Source organism: Uloborus diversus, chromosome 10 (assembly GCF_026930045.1).
Source record: "Uloborus diversus isolate 005 chromosome 10, Udiv.v.3.1, whole genome shotgun sequence".
Lineage (NCBI taxonomy): Eukaryota > Metazoa > Arthropoda > Arachnida > Araneae > Uloboridae > Uloborus > Uloborus diversus.
Window position 1 is genome coordinate 27,399,099 of NC_072740.1, and position 24,552 is coordinate 27,423,650.

The following is a 24,552-nucleotide window of genomic DNA, read 5'->3' on the forward strand; positions in this document are numbered from 1 at the left end:
TGAAAACAAAGAATGATAACGGAATATCATATCAATTTATTTTAAAAACTAATAAAATCTCGGTTGTGTTTCTTTAAAAAAAAAAACCCTATATTGTCCCCTCAAAGCAACAGTAAGATATCTTAGTGTTATATCTGTGATTAGGTATGTTACTGTTGTTCTGAAGCTATGATGTATTTTGGTTTTGCATTTAAAAAATCCGAGTTTAGACCAAAATATCTAGGACAGCATCAAGACAAGTAAAAAAAAAAAAAAAAATTCTAAAGATGGAATGGCAGATCTACCATGTTGCAATTGTAAGGGGCTCCCAGGACCATAAGGATTCAAAATTGCAGCCTTTTTTTTTTAATTTTCTTTACTTAGTTCTATGATAGGCAAAGACTTAATAAAATTTTTAGAAATATCAATATTTTGAAATTTACCAAACTAAACAATGAGATGGGCTGGTCATTTCTCAAGAATGGAAAATGACAGAGCTGCGTTGACGGTCTTTAGTGCGGTCCCATTTGGACAGCGACCAATGAGTAGACCAAAAACAAGATAGGTCGACTGTGTGGACTCTGATTTTGATTTCATTAAAATCAAAAACTGGAGGTCAACGACAAAGAGGAGGACAGCCTAGCGGGATCTCCTGAAAAAGGCCAAGGCTCGCAATTGGCTATCCAGCCAATTATGATAATTACAGACAAAGGGGTCCCCAAAAAATATTTCAATGGGCCTCTTAAACCCATAAATCAGCCACTGAAAACTAATCTTCTCGTAACTCTGAAGTAATTTGAAGTGAATATTTACCAAATACTTGAACTACCTATAATCTGTGAAAAGGTAATTGTTTCTTATTCACAGTAATTATTACAATTGGCTAAAATCACATTGGTTTGCTCAAGACATGAATAAGTACAGAAATTCTTAATTTCTTAGTATTCCTGAACTGCTAATACTTCGTATAAGCAGGCTTGTCATTTCGAATTTTTCCAGGGTTTGAGGGGTGGGAGAGGGTGTTTACTCAATGCAAATTCTATTGCAGAAACTACAACCCCTTATATGTAACATTAATATCTCAAAGCTAGGGGTGAGGCAATTGACCCTCCTAAATGACAGGCCTGCTTATAGGAAGTTTAAATTTCGACGGGATCAACAAGAGGCCATGTCTGCCTGGTGTAAACCTAACCGGCAGCTCTGTAATGCTGTGATTAGGATTTGCGTAGCCTTCACAATATTCCCAGGTTAAGTTTGCCCCAACTATAGTGAGCCTAGCTTGGAATCTAAGTGATATATTTATGGAGGGCTGAAAAGAATAAGGTTTTGTCAAAATGTCTTCTGTTGAAAGGTTCTTCATTCATAAGGGCGTAAGGATTGGTAGGGGCACCATGGGCTCTCGCAACCCTTTGCACTGAATCTTATTCAGCTCCCTATTCTGCACAAAGTATGAAGTTGAGAAGACCATTGAATGTCATGGAGAAGCATGCCATATCTTGCGCTCACTTAGGCTTCAGATCTGGCCCTTCCCCCAATTTTCCTTCCACTTCCACAGTGCCATGAATTCAAAATTAATTATAATGCAAGAATAATTAACTGCAAGCTCCTTCTGCAAACTTATATGGATTGCTTTGAACCTAAAAAAAAAACATGGGTGGCTCACATGTTGTAGGGTGCTTACTTTGGCTCAAGAGCCTCCCCCCCCCCTTCCCCCGACCACCAATCACTTCTGAAGTGTTCCAAATTCAGAGTTAATTACAATACAATTGGCTCCCCTCCCCCCTCTAACTTAACTATCACAGGTGCTATGAATTCAAAGTCAATTATACAATATTTGCTGTAAACTCCTTTGATAGGGAACATTTTAATATAATTAAGATTTTGGTGCAATCTGCAAATTGTTATCAATTATCAGTTCATTCAGGCAAAATTAACAAGGCCAAAAAAAAAATTTTTTTTTCTTTAGAGCTCTGAATATATTATTATCATTAGCATACAAATGAACTCACACCTATTAGACTATAATGATTTAGTACAGTTAAGGAGTGACACAAGCTCGGAGCATAAAACAATCAAAATGGAACAGCTTACAGTTCCTGGGGCCAATGACTACTGATTGCGAGTAGTTGGTGGTAGACAAACGTGTCATTTCATTTTTTTCTTGGAAATGGGGGGGGGGGGAGTGTGCAAAGGCTGTCACTGGTCGCTCAAATTCTCGCGAGCCCCACAGAGCATAGGAGCAGTGACTCAACATCTTCCCACCCATCCTTTCCCCCCCCCCTTTTTTTTTTTTTATAAAACTAAAAACTGAGACAGATGAAGGTGAAATTACAAATTAAATGAAAAGGATTATATTCTTTCCTGAGATAAAATGTCTTTCTTAGATCATTAAATGGTAGTATTTTTTACAGATTTTCTCACGACATTTTTATTGTTAAAAAACTTTATGAACTAACCAAAATCTTCAACATTGTTCAGAGAAAACCAATAAATTAAAACATCAACAACATAAGAGAAGCACACTCAGATCGTATTTCAGTTACCATTCTCAAGAATATAAAAAAAAATCAACAGTCAAATAAACTCATTTTGAAACAGCATGTATTATCTACCATGTTTGAATTTGTTCTGCGTCTCTTTCAATGTGAGTTTATTGCGAATGTTTAAAGCAAGCAGAATTTTCCAAAAATAACAACAATACAGACGTAAATTAATAAGATTCAAAAGAAACCCTACGAAAACGGAAATATTTCACAACACAAAAAAGGTAAATCGTGAAATTAAAACGAACTAAAACTTTAAACAGCAATATTTCGCATTGCAATTGCTACCTCACAATTTAAAGGGGCGGCCCTGCTTACATTTTACTCGGGGTTGCTTTAATGTATCCAGGTTACCATGCTGTTTAGAACGCGCTCGTTTTTATTTCTCATTTCGCCAATGTACTGCAATTGGTTTTGTTCGGCGATCCTAACCGGTCGACCACTGAGTAACCGGCTCCTAACCGCTGCGTTCTATCATCAACCGGTTACCGTATTAATATGTTGATTAGTTGATTGAAGCACGTGATCATTAGATGTCACGTGATCGATTAACCGGTAGCTACCAGTTGAGCTCGTCGAACGCAAGCAGTCCTTGCGTTCGACGAACCTCACCGTTCTACCGGTTACTAACCGCAGCGTTATATGATCAACCGGTTACCATTCTAAACAGTTGATTGGAGCACGTGATAATTAGCTGTCACCTGATTAACTAAACGGTAGCTATCGTAACGTAAGCATTGAGAGCGTTTCAAAATTCGCCGCCGGGAACATTGGGCGCCGAGCATTTTAGGCCCCGGGAATACTGGGCACAATATGCTCGGCGCCCAATCTTCCTAGACCGCGTTCTGTCAGCAAAAGGTTAATTTTGCTAGAAAAAGTGGCAAAAATTAGAGAAAACCTAGAAAAACTAAAAAATTGCCAGTTATAAAAAGTTACAAAAGAACAATATAATTTTGTCCGTAATTTAATTGAAACTTGAATCAAAGAAGACAATTGAGACTTAATTAGGTTTTTCATTAATGTAAATTTATAATTAAAACAATTTAAAGTAATGTTAGGGGAAAGAGGTAATGTTTTAAAGCTTGACTATCGTAATGCATTGTTACTTTAACGAATTGGAATCAGTGGTAATAACAGCATCAGCACATAACAAGTACGCGACAGCTTTCTAGAAACAAACCCTGCAACATAATGCACTGTGTGCTGAGCAAATTTAGTCAAAGATCGAGGATCAAAGATGTAATCATAATAAGAAATAATGAATACAAAATATTCACCATTAAACACAGCATTACACTACCATTTCTGAGCAAACAGCACTGAATTAAAGCCGAACCCCTTTAAAGCCGAATGTTTTTGGTAGACTTTTCGCTGCGCCAGTTAAAACCGGTTATGGTTTCGGCTACACGTTTCCCCGCGTTATTCACCAAATTCCAAGCCACGCTTACTCTTTTGAACACTAGGTGGCAGGGCTGCACGGGGTCACTCAAAACTTCCGGCGGAAGTATTATTTGTATTGCTTCTTACGACGAATTGCTCTGTTTACGTATCTGTAGTTTGATTGAATTTTTTAAATTAATCATGAATTTCAAAGGCGCAAAATTTTCGTAAAAAGAGGGGATGTTGTTCTGCTTTCGGGTACAGCATGAGGACAGGAGCAAATAAGATGTCAGAAATAAAGATGTTCAAATTTCTAAAGGTCCTGATCGTCGAATCAAAGCCAATGCTTTAAAGCGAAAGGAATGAATCTTAATGAATATTATGTAGTAAACACACTTTGTGCGAGGTATTTACGAGCTGGAAACATTCACCTTAATTTCATCAGCTTTGCATTTTTACTGTAATGTGTGAAGATCTATATTGATCTATATTAAATTGATTATTAGAAAAACTCAACCTGAACAATTTTTTATTTGCTTCCTGCAAAGCTGAAAGTTTCCAGTGTTTTGACGGGTTTCAAACAGTTTGATTTGTGTGTTAAAATAAAGAACCACTATTCATTACCTCATGAGAAAAAAACTTCCCATAGCTCGAACTATCAATAACTCGAACCATTTGGCAGGTCTCTTGGGACTTCGAGTTATTGACGGTACTTTAATATTAGGCGCTCTAATTGTAAACAAATTTAGATATTCGACAATCGGTAAACAAACTCATTAACTAAAGTTATAGTATAGTATCATAGTATAGCTATTGGTATTACATTCAAAGCAATTTTAACGCAGGAGAAAGCACTCGGAGATTAAATTTAAATTTTTTTATCTTTCAATTTTTTTTTATGCCTATCAATCTTGCTACAGAAGCAAGTTGATTAAACAAAAAAAAAAAAAAAAAAAAAGTGATGAACAAATATGTAATAAAATATATTAAATATCAAACCTGAAAATTAGGTAGCAACTGTAATAAGTGTGTGTGAACTGAAAAGCTACAACAGGAGAATTGATTGAATATGACACCAAAACTCCCTGCCATAGCCATTCTGTGTGAACACAGTGAAGAAAAGCTTCCATCTTTGAAAAAATAGCTTCAACTTAAGAATAGGAATTACAATTCACAACGTACTTGCAATCCAGTAGATTTGTGATTCTTGAAAGCAGACTTTGTATCAACTTTATTTCTGTTTAGGAGGTATTCATAAATGCTTATCATTGAAATCGCGGTAATGATCGACAAACAAAGACTCATTTTTTTTTCTTCTTATTTCTGTATTTAAAGGATCAGGAAAATCAGATCCTTTGATCGACAATTTTTGAGATAGCAAAGCCTATTATACTCATTTCATGCATTAAAATACGCAAAAGACATGATTCTACTTAGAACTGAAAGAAAACAAAATTGCCTGAACACTGTAAACATCAATCGTTAGTAATAGATTCGCCATCCATAAGGATCGGTAAGGTCACAGCCATTGAAAGATAATTTTTAACAATAACTAAGTTTGTCTTTCTTATTTAATGCATTGAAATACGCAGAAGACATTATTCTGCTTTTTAAAGAAGCACAACAAAATCGCTTTCGCTATGAACACCTATCTCTAGCAATGGAGATTGGCGCTTAACCGGAAATAAGACTCGCTACTTCCGGTCTACGTCAGTGGTTTGTTTGTTTGTTTATTTAGGACATTTGGTGAATAGGCGTCTTCCCTTCCTTCTATCCTCCTTGGGTTGCGTTCGACGAACCTCGCCTGTCACCGGTAAGTAACCAGTTACTAACCGCGGCGTTCTATGATCACCGGTTACCGCACCGGTTACCATTTTAAGCAGTTGATTGGAGCACGTGATCATTAGCTGTCACGTGATTATTTAACTGGTCGCTACCAGTCGTGCTCGTCGAACGCACTCTTATTGGACTTTCAGCGGGAAATGCGGGGAAGCAGATCAACCGCCATCTAGCGATAAATTTAACGGCAATATTTACTTTCGAAATGAATGGAGATGAATGCTCTATCAAAATGGATATTGTCTGTATTTAAAATTTCTCTCAACCGGGTGTGATGAAAGAAATTTGATTAATTATATTCTTTATTAATTAGTGGGTTAACTTGTGATGGCAGCTTTTAAGTTTCTGTCTTATCTTTTAATAGCTTTCTTTATGATAAATACAGGAGCTAACGGTAAAAGATATAATTTCCTGGAGAGAAGTGAGCATATTTTTTGCGATGTCTTATACGATCATCTGTTTGTCTTCCTTGCTGTTATACAATGGATTTAAAAATAACATGATTGGATTTCATTATTTCTAATGTCTCTACTGTACATATTTCAGAAAGTTGGAGTGGCATTATGTTTCAAGAGTTACCCTCTGTTAAAACCTTATTCTAAAAACAATGTTAGAATTTACTTGGACTTCGTTTTTCTATTAGCTTGTCAGAACTGCGTTCATTACGTAAACGATTAGCTTTGAGGTTTCATTGCAAGTATAAATTTAATGTCCAAAAGCAGATATTATATATATTTATATATATATATATGCATGATATAGATTTGGATCTTTTATAATTTTGTTTTCCTAAGATTTTTTTTTTTTTGTAATACATTTCAAAAACGTCTTCGATACAAATTTCTGGAATTTTGCGGTTTTTAATAATTTCTGAGTTTTGTGCCTGACCAATAAATCATAAATGTTTCTGATGATAGTTAGGATTTTCACTTTAGAAATAATGTAGTACTGAATTATTAATCGATTCCAGTTATGCTCTCTTGTATTCATGCATAAATTATGTGCTCATCATCAACATGGGCCATTTTTATAATAAAGGGTGGGAATCCATTTCTAATTTTTCCATAACTCGGAATCTTCTATAGAATCGCTACCATGAATAAGATGCTAACTATCAAAACAAAATTTGCGTTAGAGGTCAAACACTTAAGTAGGCAAACACAAACACGTAAGTTTTTATATATATCATCTTTGAGAAAGGGAAGTTACAAATTCAAAATTTTCCAGCTTCTCCCCAGTGTCATCTAGTGCATATATTTTTCCAAATATTTTTTTTGAATGCAGAATAAGTAGTTCAATTGCAAGAGTTATTTGCTACACTTTTCCTTTTTAGAATTCTGGGACTTCTCACCATAAATATTTAGTGACATTATGAGTAAGGCAGGGTTGCTCAACTAAGGGGGGGGGGGGGGTCATGGTGCAGATTATACCATTGAAATTTTTAGATCATGGGGTGTTGTTCTCTTTTTGGTGTGGCTCTTGCTTTGCAACAAGGGCACCCATATGTAAAACTGTAAGTTGGGGGGAGGGGACTCAGATATTTTCCCTGTGAAAACTGATTTCAGTGCAGATTAAAGTTATTAAAATTTGACATTTTTAATAACTTATTCATTAAAGACTGGTGAAGAAATGTTTTTACATTTTTGCAAAGAAAAAAGTACTAAAAGCAAGGAAGTTCTAATTTTTAAGGGGCAGGGCACTTGAGCCCCCACTTGCCCCCCCCCCCCCTATGAGTGCCCCCTTGATTTCCAACCTCTTAGTGATATTTAGGAGAAGGTGGGAACCCCTGAGGAAGGGCCTTATAACAAAGGTTTTTACTGTATAAGTACAGGAGATAAAGCCTCCATGTAAAGAGCAAGTTGTTTTGCAAAAATATAGAAGTTTTATTTTGTATCTAACTTGTTCTGGCACGGCCACGGGAAGGATGTTGAGTTTAAAACCCCTCGCAGAACTCCAACACATTCATCCCCCCCCCCTTCCCCAAGTATTACTTTTCACTAATTACTTTTCAACTATACAAGTAATATTTCCTGATAAGCACCCCTAACTGGTGCAGTGAGAGGGCTAATATTGTTATAATAAAAGGCAAAAAGCAATCATGGTCACTCAGCACCAATGCTGCTTAAATCTTTTTTTGGGGAAACCAAGGAGGAGAATGCTTACAGCGTCAGATTTTCTATCTATTCATAATTCTCATCGAGAGATGGAGATTGATACCGTTATTTGATTGCGTTTGACAGAGTGACTACTGTTTATTTTCTTGATTTCGACCTGTGCATGTAATATGTGAGAGTTTTAAATATTCTTCTTTTGGATTTAGAGCTTCTATATAGCAGTTTAAAGAAGAAGATTATGTGGCTTAGCTCTGATGTACATTTAGAAAAAATAAAAAAAAACCTTGTACAACAGATTAAAGATTAAAAAAAAGATGACGATAAATATATTGTGCTACCCCATATTCTTCACTTTAAAACTGTTAGGATATCAATACAAATTATTAATTACTTTCAAACAAGTGATGTAAATGAATAAATACTAAGCCAGAGAAACTGTTTGATTAAATATATCAAATATTATTATTTTGCTAATCAGAAATTAATGAGAGAGAAAGCAATAATTTTCAATTTTGAAAACCCTTCCCCAGAAACTTTTTTTGACTGAGCCACTGCATCTATAAGAGTTTTTTTTTTTTCCTGTCTTTTGAGCCATTTTTAAAATATTGATGTACATTCAAGCATTTGTGCTTCTTCTAACGTTGTTTGTCTTACATTACATAACGTTTTGGTTTGAAATAATTAATTGTACTACAAGTTCGTAATGACCTGCCCATCATAATTAAATAAATTTTTTTAAAAAGTTTGTTTATGCAAGTTTTATGTAACATTAAACAATTGCTTACCTGAAACAGCATACCTTATGTTATTATCAATTTAAATACTTATTTTGAATTTTATGCACAGTGAAATATTTTACATATGATTGAAATTATATTTGTTGGCCTATAATTATATTATAATCCATTGGTTCTACCCCTTTCTGAACAATTGTAATTTTAAATTCAATTCCTCAAAATGATTATTTCATTCTTCTAAAATGTTTAAAAAAAAGATATCTAAACTTATATGCTTATTGAATTTTAATTGTTGGAGAAAAATTCATGGTTGAGGAGTTGGAGTTGGGATTCGAAGGTTAAAAATTTCAAGAGATATAGTCAGTCATTTCCCTCAAAACCTACTACTCTGCCAGTGCTTGCAGAGCCGAAGTCAGACTGGTTTTGGGGTAAAGAAGTTGAAGGCTCCAAAATGTCGGAAGTGGGAGTCTCACTTTCCCTCCAGCTCCGCAACCCTGGAAAAAAATATCTAGGTCTAAGATGTTTATGCTTAATCTTTCGTTATTCATTAGAAACTCAAGTAATGACAAGTTCTGTGCATTAGCTCTTGTTCTAGTGATTGTATGTTATTCTGCTTGTCTAAATTTTATTAAAAGCTAATGGGAGTGGAACAGAAGTGTTTGTGTTCCAAAAAATCCAAAATTTTTTTTTGTTTGCTGTTTCCAAAAAATTTGGAGTTGACGACACATTTTAAAACTGAAAAATCATTTTACGAAAAAACAAACTTTTGAGATGTTTTTTTCAATGATTTTTATATGCATATTTGAAAAGTTTTTTTTTTTTTTTTTTTGGGGGGGGGAGGTGTTAGGTTCCTCTTAGTTTCCGAAAATTTCAGACTGTCTTCAGAAAATTTTTCTTGAGTCCACTATCATCCGTGGAGTGGAAAGAAGTAAGGATTTCAGGTAGGGATGGTGGATCCCTGTGAATAATGAATCTATGTAAAATTTTAATTGAGCAAATTGAGCATATAAATGCACACATAAAATTTAAAAATTAAACAAAGTTCAGGGGCCAGTCCATGATTTTTCACATGGTCCGTTTTTTGTGAAAAATCGGATAATTTTGTAAATATTCAAACAAATTTGAAAAATGAAATACAGTCGAGCCCGCTTAATAGAATATTGGTTGAAAGAATATCCCGCTTAATACAATATATCTTCAATGTACCAAACCAATGTAATGTGTTATTTTTTTCCCGGTTAATGGAATATCCTGCTTATTGGAATACTTTTTCGTGGCAAAATGGCTATTCCATTAAGCGGGTTCAACTGCAATTTGAAATTTGAAAATTTATACAAGAGGTTGTTGGAGAGGGAGTCGGGCATGGCCTCAAGCTGCACCATTGGAATTTTGGGGTATTTTTTTTTATAATTTCTGGAATTATTCAGAAGAGTCTTGTAGGATGTCATATTATTATTTTTTTGGGGGGGAGGGGGGCATTGTTCTGGAGATGGTATGCATCAATACCTATATCCCTGATGTATCAATATCTATATGCTACTTCACATTATTCTAAATTGTTCTTATTGTGCTAGAAATATTAACTATATATATCTAGTAAAAACTCAAAATAATTGAAACAAAAATAAAATTCAGACAGCAATTCAGCCTTTAACTTTTACAAATATGACGCTCTTTAAAGAGCATCGAGTTTCGTTCACAGATTTTGAATTTTATGACTTTAATATTAATAGAAAGGAATTTTATTTATTTATATTAATAAAATATAAAACACATTTAATGTTGAGAAATATTTTATTTGCAATTTATTTGCTTTAAATTAAAGATACCAAAATCTTACTAGTTTTAAAAACAGTTTTAGGCTCTTTGGCTATTAGAAGGGCGGGGGGGGGGGGGGGGTGGAGGGGCAGAGGGGCAGTGGACCTTCCACAGAACTTTTTCCAAATTGAAGGATCTGCTGCTGCTGCCAAAAAAAAAAAAAAAAAAGTAGCTCCCAATTTCAATTTTCTAAAGATCCAACTTAAAGCTTAAAATACTACATCAAATTCTAATTTTTCTTTTTCATGACTTCTCATGTTTAACTATTCAGGAGCATATAAGTGAGTTGCTGGTCGTCACATTTGTATTTGTATATTTGTATTTGTAAATGTAACAAAGTGGATTGGTGTTTCCAGCTCTTATGCAGACCTTTCGAGAACTTTGAAAATGGAGCTACTCCGTTTTTGCAGTAAACCAGGCACAGGTTTAGTCCATCTTTGGTGGTGTTCGAGATGGTCAAGGAAAAGTTCCAGGGTTTGCCCCGGGATAATTTTTTAAAATAAATGCCAAAATTTCCAATTCTTGGCGATTCAGTTACAGTTAAGAGAAAGGTGTGTTGTATAATATGTGTGTGTATCCTTTCAATATTCTTTCAAAATTGAAATCAATTTTAGGTTAACTTTGGTGATGTCAAAGGTTTAGTTTCAGTAATTTTCTGAGACTGAAGCTTTAAAAATGCTATTTTAGGCTATTTTTGGGGTATTGGTGACTTAATGGAAATGGGGGAACTGTATGTTGAAAATTTTCGGGAGTGAAGTTCTTAAACATTTTAGGAGAGCTTTGATGAGGTTTTGCAATTAGCGAGAATTCAAGAGCTATTCCCAGAAATGTCTTGACTTTGAAGTTTTAGAAACACAAATCTAAGCTACATGTTGAAGCGTTTCAAAAGGAGATAGGGGACTCTCTCTCGAAATTTTTTGGAAATTTAACGTCTAAAAATGCATTTTTTGACTCTGTTTGGTGACAATAGGAAGTGATGAGCACAAGGGAAACCCTTGGAAATGTGCTCCAGTTGAAACTCTAAAATCATGAGCTATCTTTGGTAATGTTAGGGAAAGGGATTGGAAATTCAGAGTTAACCTAGCATTAAAAAGATATAATACTTAAGCTATGTCTCGCAACATTACACTACTTAAGCAGGGAGCTGGAGAGTCAAACTCTGAGATTTCTTAAACTTCAAGTTTCAGATAAATAAAAAAAAAAAAAAAGAAAAGAAAAAAAATGTTATTTTTTATTAGATTAGGAGCGGGGGTGGGAGGGGGTGAGGGTTTTGAGGCGGCTCTCATCTGGAATGTTTTTGAAATTGAAAGTCCTAAAATTGCGGTTTTAAATTATCTTTTGTGACCTTAAGGGGACACGTGGGATTAGATATTCCCTCTAGGGAGGGGTAACAGCCCCCCTCCCCGGCTAAGTCCATGTCAGTATAACGGGCTGTGATTGGATCTGCAATATTTTGCTCCCTGAGCTCCTCAGGAGGTCAATGTAATCTCCTGTCCTATCATTAAAACTAGATTGACTGGTCAAAAATAGGGGTTGTTTGAATAGCTGACAAAGAGATAGGGATGATTATTTTTATTTCTTTCTGTTGATTCCTCTTTTCACTAAAGCATAAAAGCACAATATACTAAATATATATTCAGCACTTTCCCCAACTTTTTTTTGTTTTTTTCCTTTGGGTCCTCAAGACCCAAGTTTAGGCCAAAGTTGCGTCCCTTTCTGATGATTTTGCGTAAAAAACTTGCTATATCGAGTAAATGCAAACCTTGGTAATAACAGTTGACCGACTGAAAATTGATTATGGGGCGAAGCTTTATGATATTGATACTAGTGATATGGGTGATTTTACATTTTAGCATACAGTAAAACCCCTCCTAACGAACACCCCTCAAAGGCGGACACCCCTCATATGTGGACAATTTTTAATTCCCCAGTTCCAATGCAAATAACATTATTAAATCTCTGTCCTGCGGACACCTCTCTACTGTGGACAAAAAAAAATTTCCCGTTAGTATCCGCATTAGAGGGATTTTACTGTAGTGGGGAATTGGGAGAGAGAAAGGAATTTTTTTTTAAGATGGAGTATTTTATAGATAATCCCTTGAATTTAAACATGCATCTTCTAACTATTTCAGAATTCTGTTAGATTCTATTTCCTCCTCCCAAATCACAATTGTAGATTTGAGGTGGAGGGGGGGGGGGGCTAAAAAAGATACAAAATTAGCTCCTTGTTCTTGAAAAACCAATTTGATTTCAAGGAAATGATTTTTATACTTTTTGGTTTTTCCCTATGTTTATGAAATTTTATTTTTGTTTCAGAATCAATTGAGGCATTTTGCCCTTCAAATGACACCGTTGACATTTATCTTTCTGGATATGGTGAAAGATCAGCGATGAAACTAAATGCTATGCATGACTTCAAGCCCATTGATAGTGTGAATTGCACAATTATTATTCATACTCGTAATAGTGGTGTCATTCTTCGTGTGGATTCCGCATTCAATGTTGGTCATTTGTATGGGAAGTGTACTGAATACATTGAGGTATTTGTTATTTCTTTGTTTATAACTTTAGTGATATTTTTTTCATACTTATCATTGGGTTGTCAACAATTTAAAGCAGTTGGTTTAAATGTTTTAATCATAATGTTAAAAAAAAAAAAATCAGTGATTATAGTTGACCCTCTGTGATTCTTTAAAGCAAAATTTACTGATAAGAATTCTGGGAAACGACACTTCTCATTCAACTTATGCGCTGGGAAAAATACCTCTCTTTGCATCTTCGTACAGAAAACAGGAAATACTTTAGTTGTCCCTAGGGTCCACTGGAGATAACCTATAAATGGAACAAAGAGAGTTTTTTCCAAAAGTTCTGGGACTTTTGGCAAGTCCGAGTTGGCGGTAAAAGAAGAAGACAAAGGGCTTCCTTATGGGGTGGTAGGATTGTAGATAATGATTTGATTTTAGTCTGTGTTTAGACACTTTTTTAGGATTCTCGGAGGAAAAAATATTGCATGGTTTTTATTTAATTTTTTTCTTGTGAAATCTTTGTCTTGATGCCGCCTCAATTTTGATTCGTTTTTATTTTATCTTTTGAAACCTTTATGCCTAGCAGAGGTGCCTTGAGTCTACATTTTTGGGAAGGAGAAGTTATCAATTTACTGAATGAAATTCCGAAATTTACCGAACATTAAAATATGAATATGCATACATACCTACATTTTATTAGAAATATTAGTCATCATTTAAGATAGTCACAAAAATGCTATACTGTCTAAAAAATTGTTTAAAACGTCAAGAAAAATGTGCTGAATAAGATGATTTTCGGGAGGCCGCAATGACCTTCATGGACCTTCTACCAATGTGCCCCTGATACCTAAATGTCTCCCCCGTTTTGCTTGGTTTTTATTACCTCTTTTCTTGTAAAGATTGTGTTTTGATGCCGCCCCAGTTTTTACTTGTTTTTTTGGTCTTGTGAAGCATACGTTTCGTGGCCGCCTGAATTTTTCTTTTTCCTTTTTTTCTTTTCCTTTTTTTGCAATGCTTGCGTAAATTGTGTCCCTAGTGTTTTGACACCCTTGGCAACTGCCCCGATGCCACCCCCTTCCTATGTCTCTGATTTCATGATCTAAAACTAAATTACCACCAAACTGCTTAAGAAAAGTGCCAATAATTTGTTTCTAAAAGATGTCAAGCTACTATAGTTTTTGTTTATTGTAGTTACAGAATGTATTATATTTAATAAAAGTATAAATTCGAAAAATGAAATTGCACGAGCTTTAAAATACAAGTGCCTATAGTTGATAATCAGTTTATTGTTCTTTTGTCTATGAGTTAAAAAAGAATTTTTGTTACAACATCAATAAAACTTGTATGCAGAAAACCTTATTAGTATTATTTTTTGGCACCTAAATATTACACATTTAACAACATTCCTTTGAGATATAAATGTAACTGAAATTAGTTGTCTTGGTAGTGTTGTGAATTTCCTTTCATAACTCTACCAATTTACTTAAGGAAGTTTTTATGTAATAGAGTTACTGGCAATTTTTATTTTTAAAATGGTTTTAATAAACATTTCGGAGAAAAATATTTTCAAATACTCATTAATTGAAACTTATTAATATTTTTATTTATGCATTACAAATATTGCAGTAAATACTAATTGATTAGATTACACCCCCTTTAGCTTTAGCCTACTTTTGGACAGTTTAAGACACTTTCGGACAGTTTTAGGCAGTTTTGGACAGTAAAAAACCACCTGTCCTGTATTAAGCTAGTTTCAGACAGTCCTAAACCCAATCTGGCTTAATGCAGATTGTATGGTAGGCAGATTTTTTTTCTAGGAAGTCTAATTAGGTAGGTATTCTCAGGTATCCTTAGAACCAAGTAGCAAAATCTAAACATTTGGATAAAAAGAAGTGCTTTAAGTTTGGGAGAAATCCAGAGATCTATAATTATTATGATTACAATAAAATTTACTTTTCAGTTTGTTGACAACAATAAAAATACTGCAAAGTTCTCATGTGCAAGAGTAGATTATTTTAGTTTTTTATCACGTGGGTCCCTCAGTCGAGTGTTCTTAGTATACTGCCGTGTGCAGGTAAATGGCAGTAACTGCAGATTTTTCGATTTTCTTTTTTTTTTGCATTTTTGAAATCTATATTAGTATAGTTTTATGGTCAAAGCATGTTTATTTGGTTGCCACAGAAAAAAAAAGCATTTTTTTAAAACCGTTGTTCGAAGAATGGGAACATAAATGAATCGCTGCCAAAACTTGCACCAAGATGCAAAAACCGTTCTCGCGATTTCTTTTTTATCTCAACTAAGCACAAGCAATAGTATCCCGATGGGAGGTAATTGTTTGACGTCTGAAAATTTTTTTTTTATTTGGCAAATTTAGATACAATGTTGCATTTTTAAAAATGATTCCTAGTCGCATCCCGTTAGATGTAGGTGTGCGTGCCAGGTCATATTTTATCATTCCGTAAAATTGGGAAATAGCACAAGAGAGACTTAAAACAATTATTTAGGGAAAATAATTATACTTTATCTTTACTAATAATAAAGATGAAAGTCTCTCTGTGTGGAGGATGTCTGAATGATGTCTGAATCTCTGTGATGTGCATAGCGCCTAGACCGTTCAGCCAATTTTCATGAAATTTGCCACAAAGTTAGTTTATAGCATGGGGGTGTGCACCTCAAAGCAATTTTTTTGAAAATTCGATTTTGTTCTTTTTCTATTCCAATTTTAAGAACATTTTCCCGAGCAAGATTATCATAAGATGGACGAGTAAATTTCCAAGTTATCATAATGTGGAACCGTAACCTGGGCAAGCCAATTGGCGATAAATTCACCATACATCATTTGTAAATATACAGGCAAATATACAAGCTTTTAAATTTTTCTACTACGGGCAAAGCCGTGCGGGTACCCCTAGTTTCAAATGAAGTCAAAGAAAAAGTTTTGTAATTTCACAGCCCTCAGACATTTTTTAAAAAATCTTCTTTGATTCTTCACAGTTATAAAAGATAACATACGAGAAAACACAAGCAATACTTGGCAGACGATAAATAAACGTGTAGCAACAGAATGATGTTGTCCCATTTGTTTTGTTTTGTCACAGACGATATTTTTTACAATTTTTAATACTAAGCAGCTGCACTTTTAGTAGTTCAATGAGAGCCATTGTTAACGCATGAAGCACTTCTTTCGCCCAAATTTTCATAGAGATTTCTTGCATTATTGCAAAGTGCGGAATATTAAGTGATTTGTCACAATTTTAAAAAATGCCTAAAGAATCTTCCAGTTGCCACGTGACAACACAGGAACATAAAAGATTTTTCGATAATGCCGTATGCAACCAAAACATATGCCTTGTCGACTATTCCCTGTCAGAGGAATCGGGGCAAGAGCACTCATAAGGTTATAAGGTTACCCCATATTCCTGGTCACAAGTCAGTCTGCTTCACGAAAAAGATAGTGGTGTTCCATGAAACCTTTGCCGTTGTTGGGGACCAAAGGGAGACTCAACGTGCATCCAATAAAAAGAGGAAAAACATATGTGTGCTCTGGCACGAAGCTATAGCTGGATGAAAGGCTGAAGAAATGGCCTAATCCTTCGTTAAAGCTTTAGAACTAGAGAGGGACAGCAAAACGATCGTCTACTGGATGGACAATTGTACCACCCAGAATAAAAATTGGTGCCTTTTTACCATCATGATTGCACTGATCAACTGTAAGAAAATAAATTTCTTTCAGATATTTCGAACCAGGTCACACATTCATGAGCGCTGATTCTGTTCATCATGGCGTAAGAGAGAGACGACAAGGAAATGTTTTTGATTTTCATGATTTTGAAGAGCTTGTGGCTTCCTCCAACAACAACAAAATGACTGTCATTAGCATGGCTACAAATGACTTTCGTGGTTTCCCTGCAGGATAATCTCAGTGGAAACTGAAAGCTATGTCAAGACCGTACCTAGAGGACATCGTCGAAGTTGAGTTCCGCCGAGGTTCCCGGAATCTCTTTTACAAAGCGAATCATGAAAATAATCGGTTCAAAGAATTTGATTTCTTAAAAAATAATTTTCCGCTGAAGACTTCTATGTCTGCCCCTCCTCTTCGTCCAGAACTTAGAGGAATTTCAATTAAGATGAAACGTGACATTATTCAGAAATTGTGCCCCTTAATTCTCGAAAATCGAAGATCCTTTTGGGAGGCTCTGCCAGTCAATGATGAATCGGAAGATTTAGTAGATGCGTAAAAAGAAAAAAGAAAAGAAATGTTAAAATAAATTTTAAAAAAGAAAAGAAAAATCTGGTTTTATTAAAGTCAAAAAATATAAACTATAAAACTGAGTTTGTTTTAGCAAGGACTGTTTAAATCAGCAAGTATATCTGGTATCTGAGTAGGTATGTAAATTTTATTGCATTAAATTTATTTCAAGTGGATATAGGTCATTTCGTTTAATACATATTTAAGTTATATCTTTTTAAATAAATTTATAATCAACATATGTATTTACATTATGGCATTTATCTACATTTGTGTAGAAAAATAAAATTTTCATTTTATTTTTAAGTTACCATAAATTTATTTATATTAAATTTATGTCAAGTGTATGCACGGAATTTATTTAGGTTTAAAATAAAATATATTATTCACTTTGCAATTAATATAATTCGTAACATTGTATCTTTTCCGTATTATGTCGAATCTGTAATTATTGGTCATTCGATATTATATTGTGCAGGTACTGCTAATTACCAGTCAAAAGTGTATGAAAATTACTAGTGTGAAGAGCAGGTAAACGGCAGTATCTGCTTTGATTAAAATTTTGATTGCAAAATCAAAATGAAACAGATTACCCAAAAAATATTTCGATATAAACATACAGAATCGTCTAAAATCAAATTTCAGTATTTTATTGATGTTTGTTGGAAATCAAAAACCCGTTTCTTCAAATATCTCGAAAACTCATTTTTGTAGATATGCCGTTTACCTGCACACCGGCATTATATAGCTCCTACTGCACCCCCCAGATGGCCAACCCTGCTGACAATTGAGTCTATAAAAGGCTTTACAGCCCTAAAATTTTATTACGAGCACTTTACATCCAAAAATATGTTTTATTTCTTATTTTTTTAATGAAAATTTTCATGTAGTGACAAATTTACATGAGTTTCTGCAAATATTCATGCATCATAAATTAAAAAAGCACAAAATTTTAATTGTTATTTTCTACTTTAGTAGTTTTGCATTTTTGCAGCTAACTTTAAAAAAAAAAATGAATGTTTAACTGTGCGTTAGTGATATGAGAAATAAAATTCAGAATGCATTTTGAAATCTTTTACAAGCTTCAGTGGTATATTTTATTGATTGCATTAGTAAAATTTTCAGCTTTTCCTTAATATACTAAGTGTGTATGCATTAAAAGATGTGGTTGAGTGCAGTGAATGGAAGTGTCCGCATTTTGCTATTTTGGAACATAGTAACCTTTCCTCAGCGCTATCCTAAATCATTTCCATTTTAATTTCCCTGAATGGTTTTTTTTCTTGTTCATTGAAATTTAAGGCTTATATCTCAAAAATTTGCTTTTTTTAGGTTATAGATGAGGAGGGAAACAATTCCACAAATCTCTGTGGGTTCAAAGAGTCATCTCATGTTTCTGTAGGAAATGTCAAATTCAGATACCAAATAAGGTATGCCATTTTGCCTAGGAGTGGATTTACAGTCCTTGCAACTGCTTATAAGAAAGGTGATTAATTTTTTTTGTTTCATTATATTTCTTTCCATTTTAACCAACTTCAAAAAAGGAGGTTATGAATTCGTCTTGCGGCTCTTTATGTATGTTTTTGTATTACTCCAAGAATACTGGACCAGTTTGAAAAATTCTTATTTTGTTTGGAAGGGATTCCAAACAAAATTAGATTTCAGATGGTCCCATGTTAATTTTGTCTGGATCTGATGAGGGGTCTTGGAGAAATCTAAGAAACTTTAAATTTCATAAGAGTTGTGTGGCTACGTAACAGGTGGGCTGAAAATTTGGTAGGCTGACATATAGAGGACGTTAATAGAAATACATCCATGCTGTTTTTAGTTAGTACCAACCTTCAAAAGATATACTTATTAATTTCACAGTTGTTGGACATCTGGTTTGTGAGATATAGCATTAAAAGTGAAGCAACTTTCATTATTGTGTAAAAAATGAGTAAAAAAGAATTTTGTGTGCTAATGAAGCAATGTTTTTTTGGTGAAAAAAAATACTGTTGAAGCTGAGATTTGGCTTGATATACTTTATTTGGACTCTGAACCAGGTAACTCAACTGTTGAGAAGTGGTTTTCTACATTTAAACAGGACGAAATGAACATCGGAGATGATGCATGCAGTGGACGCCCCAAAGAGACTGTTACGGACGAGAACTTCAAAAAAGCCTACAAAATACTTTTGAATGATCGCAAAGTGAAGTTGATTGAGATAGTTGAGACCTTTCAGATGTCAAAGGAACGTGTTAGGCATATCGTGCATGAATATTTGGACATGTGAAAGCTGTGTGCAAAGTGGGGGCCGCGCTTGCTCTCAGTTGATCAAAAGCAACAACATTTTGATGATTTGGAACAGTGTTTATCAATATTCAACCGTGATAAAATAGAATTTTGTCGTCGATATGCCACTATGGATGAAACATGGCTCCATCACCACATTCCACAGTCCAATCGACAGTCAGCCGAATGGACTGAACGCGATGAATCTAATCCAAACCTTGGAAAGACGCAACAGTCAAGGTGGCAAGGTTACGGCATCAGTATTCTGGGATGACATGGTATTATATTAATAGATTACCTTGGAAATAGTTAAACTATCAACAACATTTATTATATAAGGTTGTTAGGGTGTTTGAACGACAAAATCACGTAACAACGGCCTCATCTGAAGAAGAAAAAAAGTTCTGTTTCATCAAGACAATGCACCATGCCACAAATCAATGAAAACTATGGCAAAATTGCATGAATTAGACTGCAAATTGCTTCCTCAAGCACTGTATTCTCCAGATATACCCCTAAAGCGACTTTTTCCTCTTTGCAAACCTCAAAAGAATGCTCGCTGGAAAGAAATTAAGCACTTCTCCAGAGGGAAAAGCCGAAACTGAGGCTAGAGAGAAATCGCACAATAAAACTGGTATTGAAAAACTGTATGATCTCTATAATCGCTGTATCACCCTTGAAGGCAACTATATTAAATAATGTAATCGAATTTTACCAAAAAAATATGTTTTACTATGCTAGCCTACGAACTTTTCAGCCCAACTGTTAGACCAGCTTTCGTCAGCTGAGTGATATGTCACAGTTCACATGGTTTTGGCATGAACGGTGCATTTTTTTGGAGGATGAACCTTGTCTTGAACAAAATTTAATTCTTACACATTGGGATGTTTGATTTTCACGGTGCCGCCTGTTAATTTTAGTTATAGTCTTCTTATGTATTTATTACTCATGTTGCAAATCAGTAAATTAAATGTATTTTGCTACAAAAATAGTTGAATTAATGTAATATAATTTTTTTTGCTAATAAATAACTTCATTTAGTCATTAAAGTTTTTTCTTAAATATTTCAGTTTTGAAATATATTTAGTGTTCAATTCAAGGGGAGTTGAAGACAGAAGTCCCCCCCCCTCCCCGCCCTTTCTGACAATTAAATTTATATTCCTTAATAAATATGTCGTAACTGGTGTCCAATTTCTGAAGTTTGAAGAGTATTCTAGATTTAATGTTTCATGACGCCTTCAGTTTAATTTACAGCTATGTCAATACTAATTAACAGATTTTGTTGGAATTTTTTTATGTACTATGCTCCCCGATTACTAGAAGACGCCTGGACTGATTAGGAAAATTCTTTTTCTGTTTGAAACAGTATACTTCTCCCGGTCATCTAATGGTCTTAAAGTCCAGGTATGAGGGATCCTGGAGAAATCGAGGGAACTCTTCATATTTCATACTCTCGCTTTGTTGAAATCATCAGCTGGAATTGTTTCTTTTACTGTGCTTCTTTCTAAAGAGCACAAAACCTTATTAAAGTGTAACCATAGTAAATAAAGCACAAATTCTGAAGAAATTGAGTGCTGGAAAAATCATTGACTAGACTTATTCAATGATTTTTTTAGCACTCCATTTTTTCATGATATTTGGAAGCAATTTTTCTAATTGCTTTTTCGGTTTCTTTGTTTTTTTCACTCTTTTTGTTTCCTGACTTCTGATTGGTTGTCGTCTTGTGTCCTGAATACCTATTGGTTGGTTCTCTTTGGTGTAATAACCAGTGCCTGCATTGTTGTTGGTTCTCTCATGACTTTCTGGTTGTGTTGGTGAGCTTCTTGTACTGACGAAGAGGCTCCATTTTAGCTATATGCTGTATTTTCTTCTGAATTTGCTTTTTTTACATTGGTTTTTTACTTTAATCATATTGTAGCATAAAACTTATTTGATAATTTTTCATTTAGCACAAAACCCGTTTTAATTTAATAGCATATAATTCATGTTTGTATGATTTTTGGAATTCTTTGTTTTTTATATCACTTTTTTCCCCTTTAATATTTGAATATTTTTGCCTAATAAATGATGAGTAAAATTTTGTGTTTCTTACTTACCTCTCTGATTTGTTTAAAAATATTTCAAACAGCCTTTGTACTTTATCAATTTGCTCAATTGATCCTATATATTTATCAGGTTGCTATTTATTTTTGTTTTTTTGTAAAGTGTTTTGGCAACATTAATGATGGACAGATGGGAACCATTGGTACATATGACAAGAATGTCCCTAACTTACAAAGCATAAAGTAGAAATTTTGAGTATAGGTGTTTGAGAAAAGAAATGTAAAAATAATCTACTTATTCCTACTGGTTGTATGGTTCTAATAATTTATTTTCTGTTAAAACTACTTTTCTTTCAGATGAAGAAACATGTGATGAATTCAGGTGTCGCACGGGAGAGTGCATTTGGCGAGGTTTTGTTTGTGATGGCATTGCAAACTGTCCAGATGGTAGTGATGAGCATGTGACTGATGATCCTTTATGTTGTAAGTTTCTTGCATCTTTTTAAAAATGCTTTGTTGCGTTTTACTCTTTTTGAGTCTTAGTTTTAGAAACTGGTCTTGAGTTTTTTCCTATAAACTATAATTTTGCTTATTCTGATTTCATTCTGATGTCAATTTCCTCTTATTGTAAAGAATTTACAGTGCAAGGTGACTCAAAAAGATGGACACAATTTCAAATTGTTATAGTTCTTGCATTATATGTTGCACTTAAACTCTGCCATGTATATTTAAAAGCAGATGCTGTAAAGTTTTACCATACCATCACTAAAGGGCTCCAGAACCGTACTGTACTCAGGTCTGCCACTAGTGACTAAAATCGTGACTATTCCTACTATTTTGAAGCAAAGGTGACAATGACAACTATTTCAGCCAAAATATGGCCAAAAAAGACTATTTTGCAATCAGTTGTAAAAAATGGAGACTACTTTAGAGAAAAGGTAACTAAAATATATAAAAACTCCTTTTTTTTGTAAGATTGTAAAAAAAAAAGGAAAATTTCCTAATAAGTGTACCTCCTACTTTCCAAGGGAAAAATTGGGAAGATTTTACCACAAATATTTTTTGGAAATGAGCATTTTAAAAGTAGGAAAATGAAATGTAATTAAAATATTCTCGATTACAAGTGTGTGATGTTCATATTTGCATGAAAAGTTTCGTTTTCACAGTCAATTTTGTAATGGGTTAGTTTTTTGTGATGGCAATTTTTTCAAAACGTTAGTTTCCGCTACTGCGATTTTTATTTACTGCTGTTTGAATTCTGAATGAATGTCAATTCAATTTTGCTGTTTAATTTCTTGTAGCCTTATTACATTCATATTTTGAAAATAAGAGTTAATTTTCACGCATCTGGAAGTACCCAAATGTACTGTTTCTATTTCTTTTTATGCAGTCATTTTTTGTCATTTTTAATTTTCAATCAGACATTGAGAAATTGTACCAGAAAGTGTCTGCATTTGTTTCTTTAGTATTCTTTTAAAAGGATTGCATTAAAATCTGGAAAATGTTTGTTAAAGTCTCTTTATTTCAAGGACTGTTTAGAGAATATTTTTGGAAAACTTGCCACATGTATACAGGGCCGCCCAGAGCCAAGGCAGACCCCTTGAGAGTTTGGGCCCCAGGCCCTCCTCTGCCATAAAACTTGACGAATTTATACCATTCTCAGTGTTTGCACTCAACTATCCGTAACCTGGGTCACAGGAACCCACTAATGAAATAGATTTGGTCCTTTGGTGGAAAAAATGAGTCCCTTAAATTTTAAACAATAAATCTTAGCATATAAATGAATAATATACAAATACAAAAGTGACGACCAGCAACAGGCTCTGGGCCCAGCTAGACTGGTTCCTAGTCAATTTACAATCCCCAATGAAGATCAATGGCCCTCTTAAACCTAAGACAAGCAGTAAATTAAAATAAACAAGTTACACACTTAACAGAGCACTAAGGCTTAACAACAAGAAATCAGCACATTTTAGGCTTAGCTACAAAGAATAGAAAAACACTTTAAGAAAGCAAATAAATCAAAAATAAGACTTAAAAGCACAAAAATACTTAATTATATGATAAAATGCAACAAAAACTATTCTACTATTTTTTGGAGAAAAAACTATCCTCATAGTGATTTAAAAAAAGTATGGAATGAACTAAATTGGTTAATTTTGCCCTTTTTTTCTGTGATTATTATTGTAAAATTATTTTCAAATAATACACTTGAAAGACTTAGTTATATGAGAATCTATTTGGTAAGTTACAATGAGATTAACTCAAAATTTACTTCAAAGTTGCATTTTACCATAAAATAAAAACAAATGCCTCTGATTGCATAAAAGCAGAACATATTCCCATAACCTTTGTTTTCCTAAACATTTTTCTAGATGAAAAAAGCGAACAGCCCCCCCCCCCCCATGAATTATCAATTATTATTGGCAATTACATAGAAATAGAAAAAAAAAATCGCAAGCGAATGAACCCAGCGCAAAGATCACGATTGCAAAAACGAAACATTCTCTCACATGAGTGTGAAAATTGCTCATTTGCAATCTTAAATTAGTATATTTGAGTTAATTTTGATTCTTTTAAAATATCTGTTTTGGCTTTCGTGCTATTTTTAAAATCGCGCCATTTTCAAAATGGCAATCGATTATACCTGACTTTTGCAAGTCCAAATACTAACGCATCAGAAATAGATGAACTATTAGAAAGAGAACAAGGTTAAAGTTCTTTTGTATAAAATTCAAGTATTCATAACTTAATTTAAAAAAATGTTAAGTTCGGAACTTTGTGTTTAGCGCGATCGAGAAAATGTTCGCCATTTTTTTCTCCCCTCCTTTTATTGGGGATGCAAAATAATGTCTCTTGCGTCTCTTTCCTGGGAATTTGCGTAAAAAAACCTGCTATAGCGCATAAACGCAAACTGATTCTGATTCAGAGCTGGTACCCCTCAAGGGGCCCCTTGTTTCCCACTCGGCTGCCATGGCCTCTCGTCGGCCCTGCGTGTATAAGTCTAGTCCCCTGCTGTGAGTTGCATACCATGCAGCCAAAACATGTGGATTCA

At 34.1% G+C, this 24,552-nt stretch overlaps 1 protein-coding gene across 1 annotated transcript in view; it reads left to right on the forward strand.

Annotated features, from left to right (window-relative positions):
• The first annotated feature begins 6,003 nt into the window (after positions 1-6,003).
• The window catches only part of LOC129231325 (uncharacterized), a 29,408-nt gene continuing 10,859 nt past the window's right edge, over positions 6,004-24,552 (forward strand). Inside the window, exons 1-4 of the mRNA XM_054865614.1 lie at positions 6,004-6,162; positions 12,727-12,950; positions 18,514-18,667; positions 21,855-21,980. Coding sequence (XP_054721589.1) covers positions 6,069-6,162; positions 12,727-12,950; positions 18,514-18,667; positions 21,855-21,980 — 598 coding nt within the window. The 5' untranslated portion in view covers positions 6,004-6,068. The remainder of the gene's footprint in view (positions 6,163-12,726; positions 12,951-18,513; positions 18,668-21,854; positions 21,981-24,552) is intronic.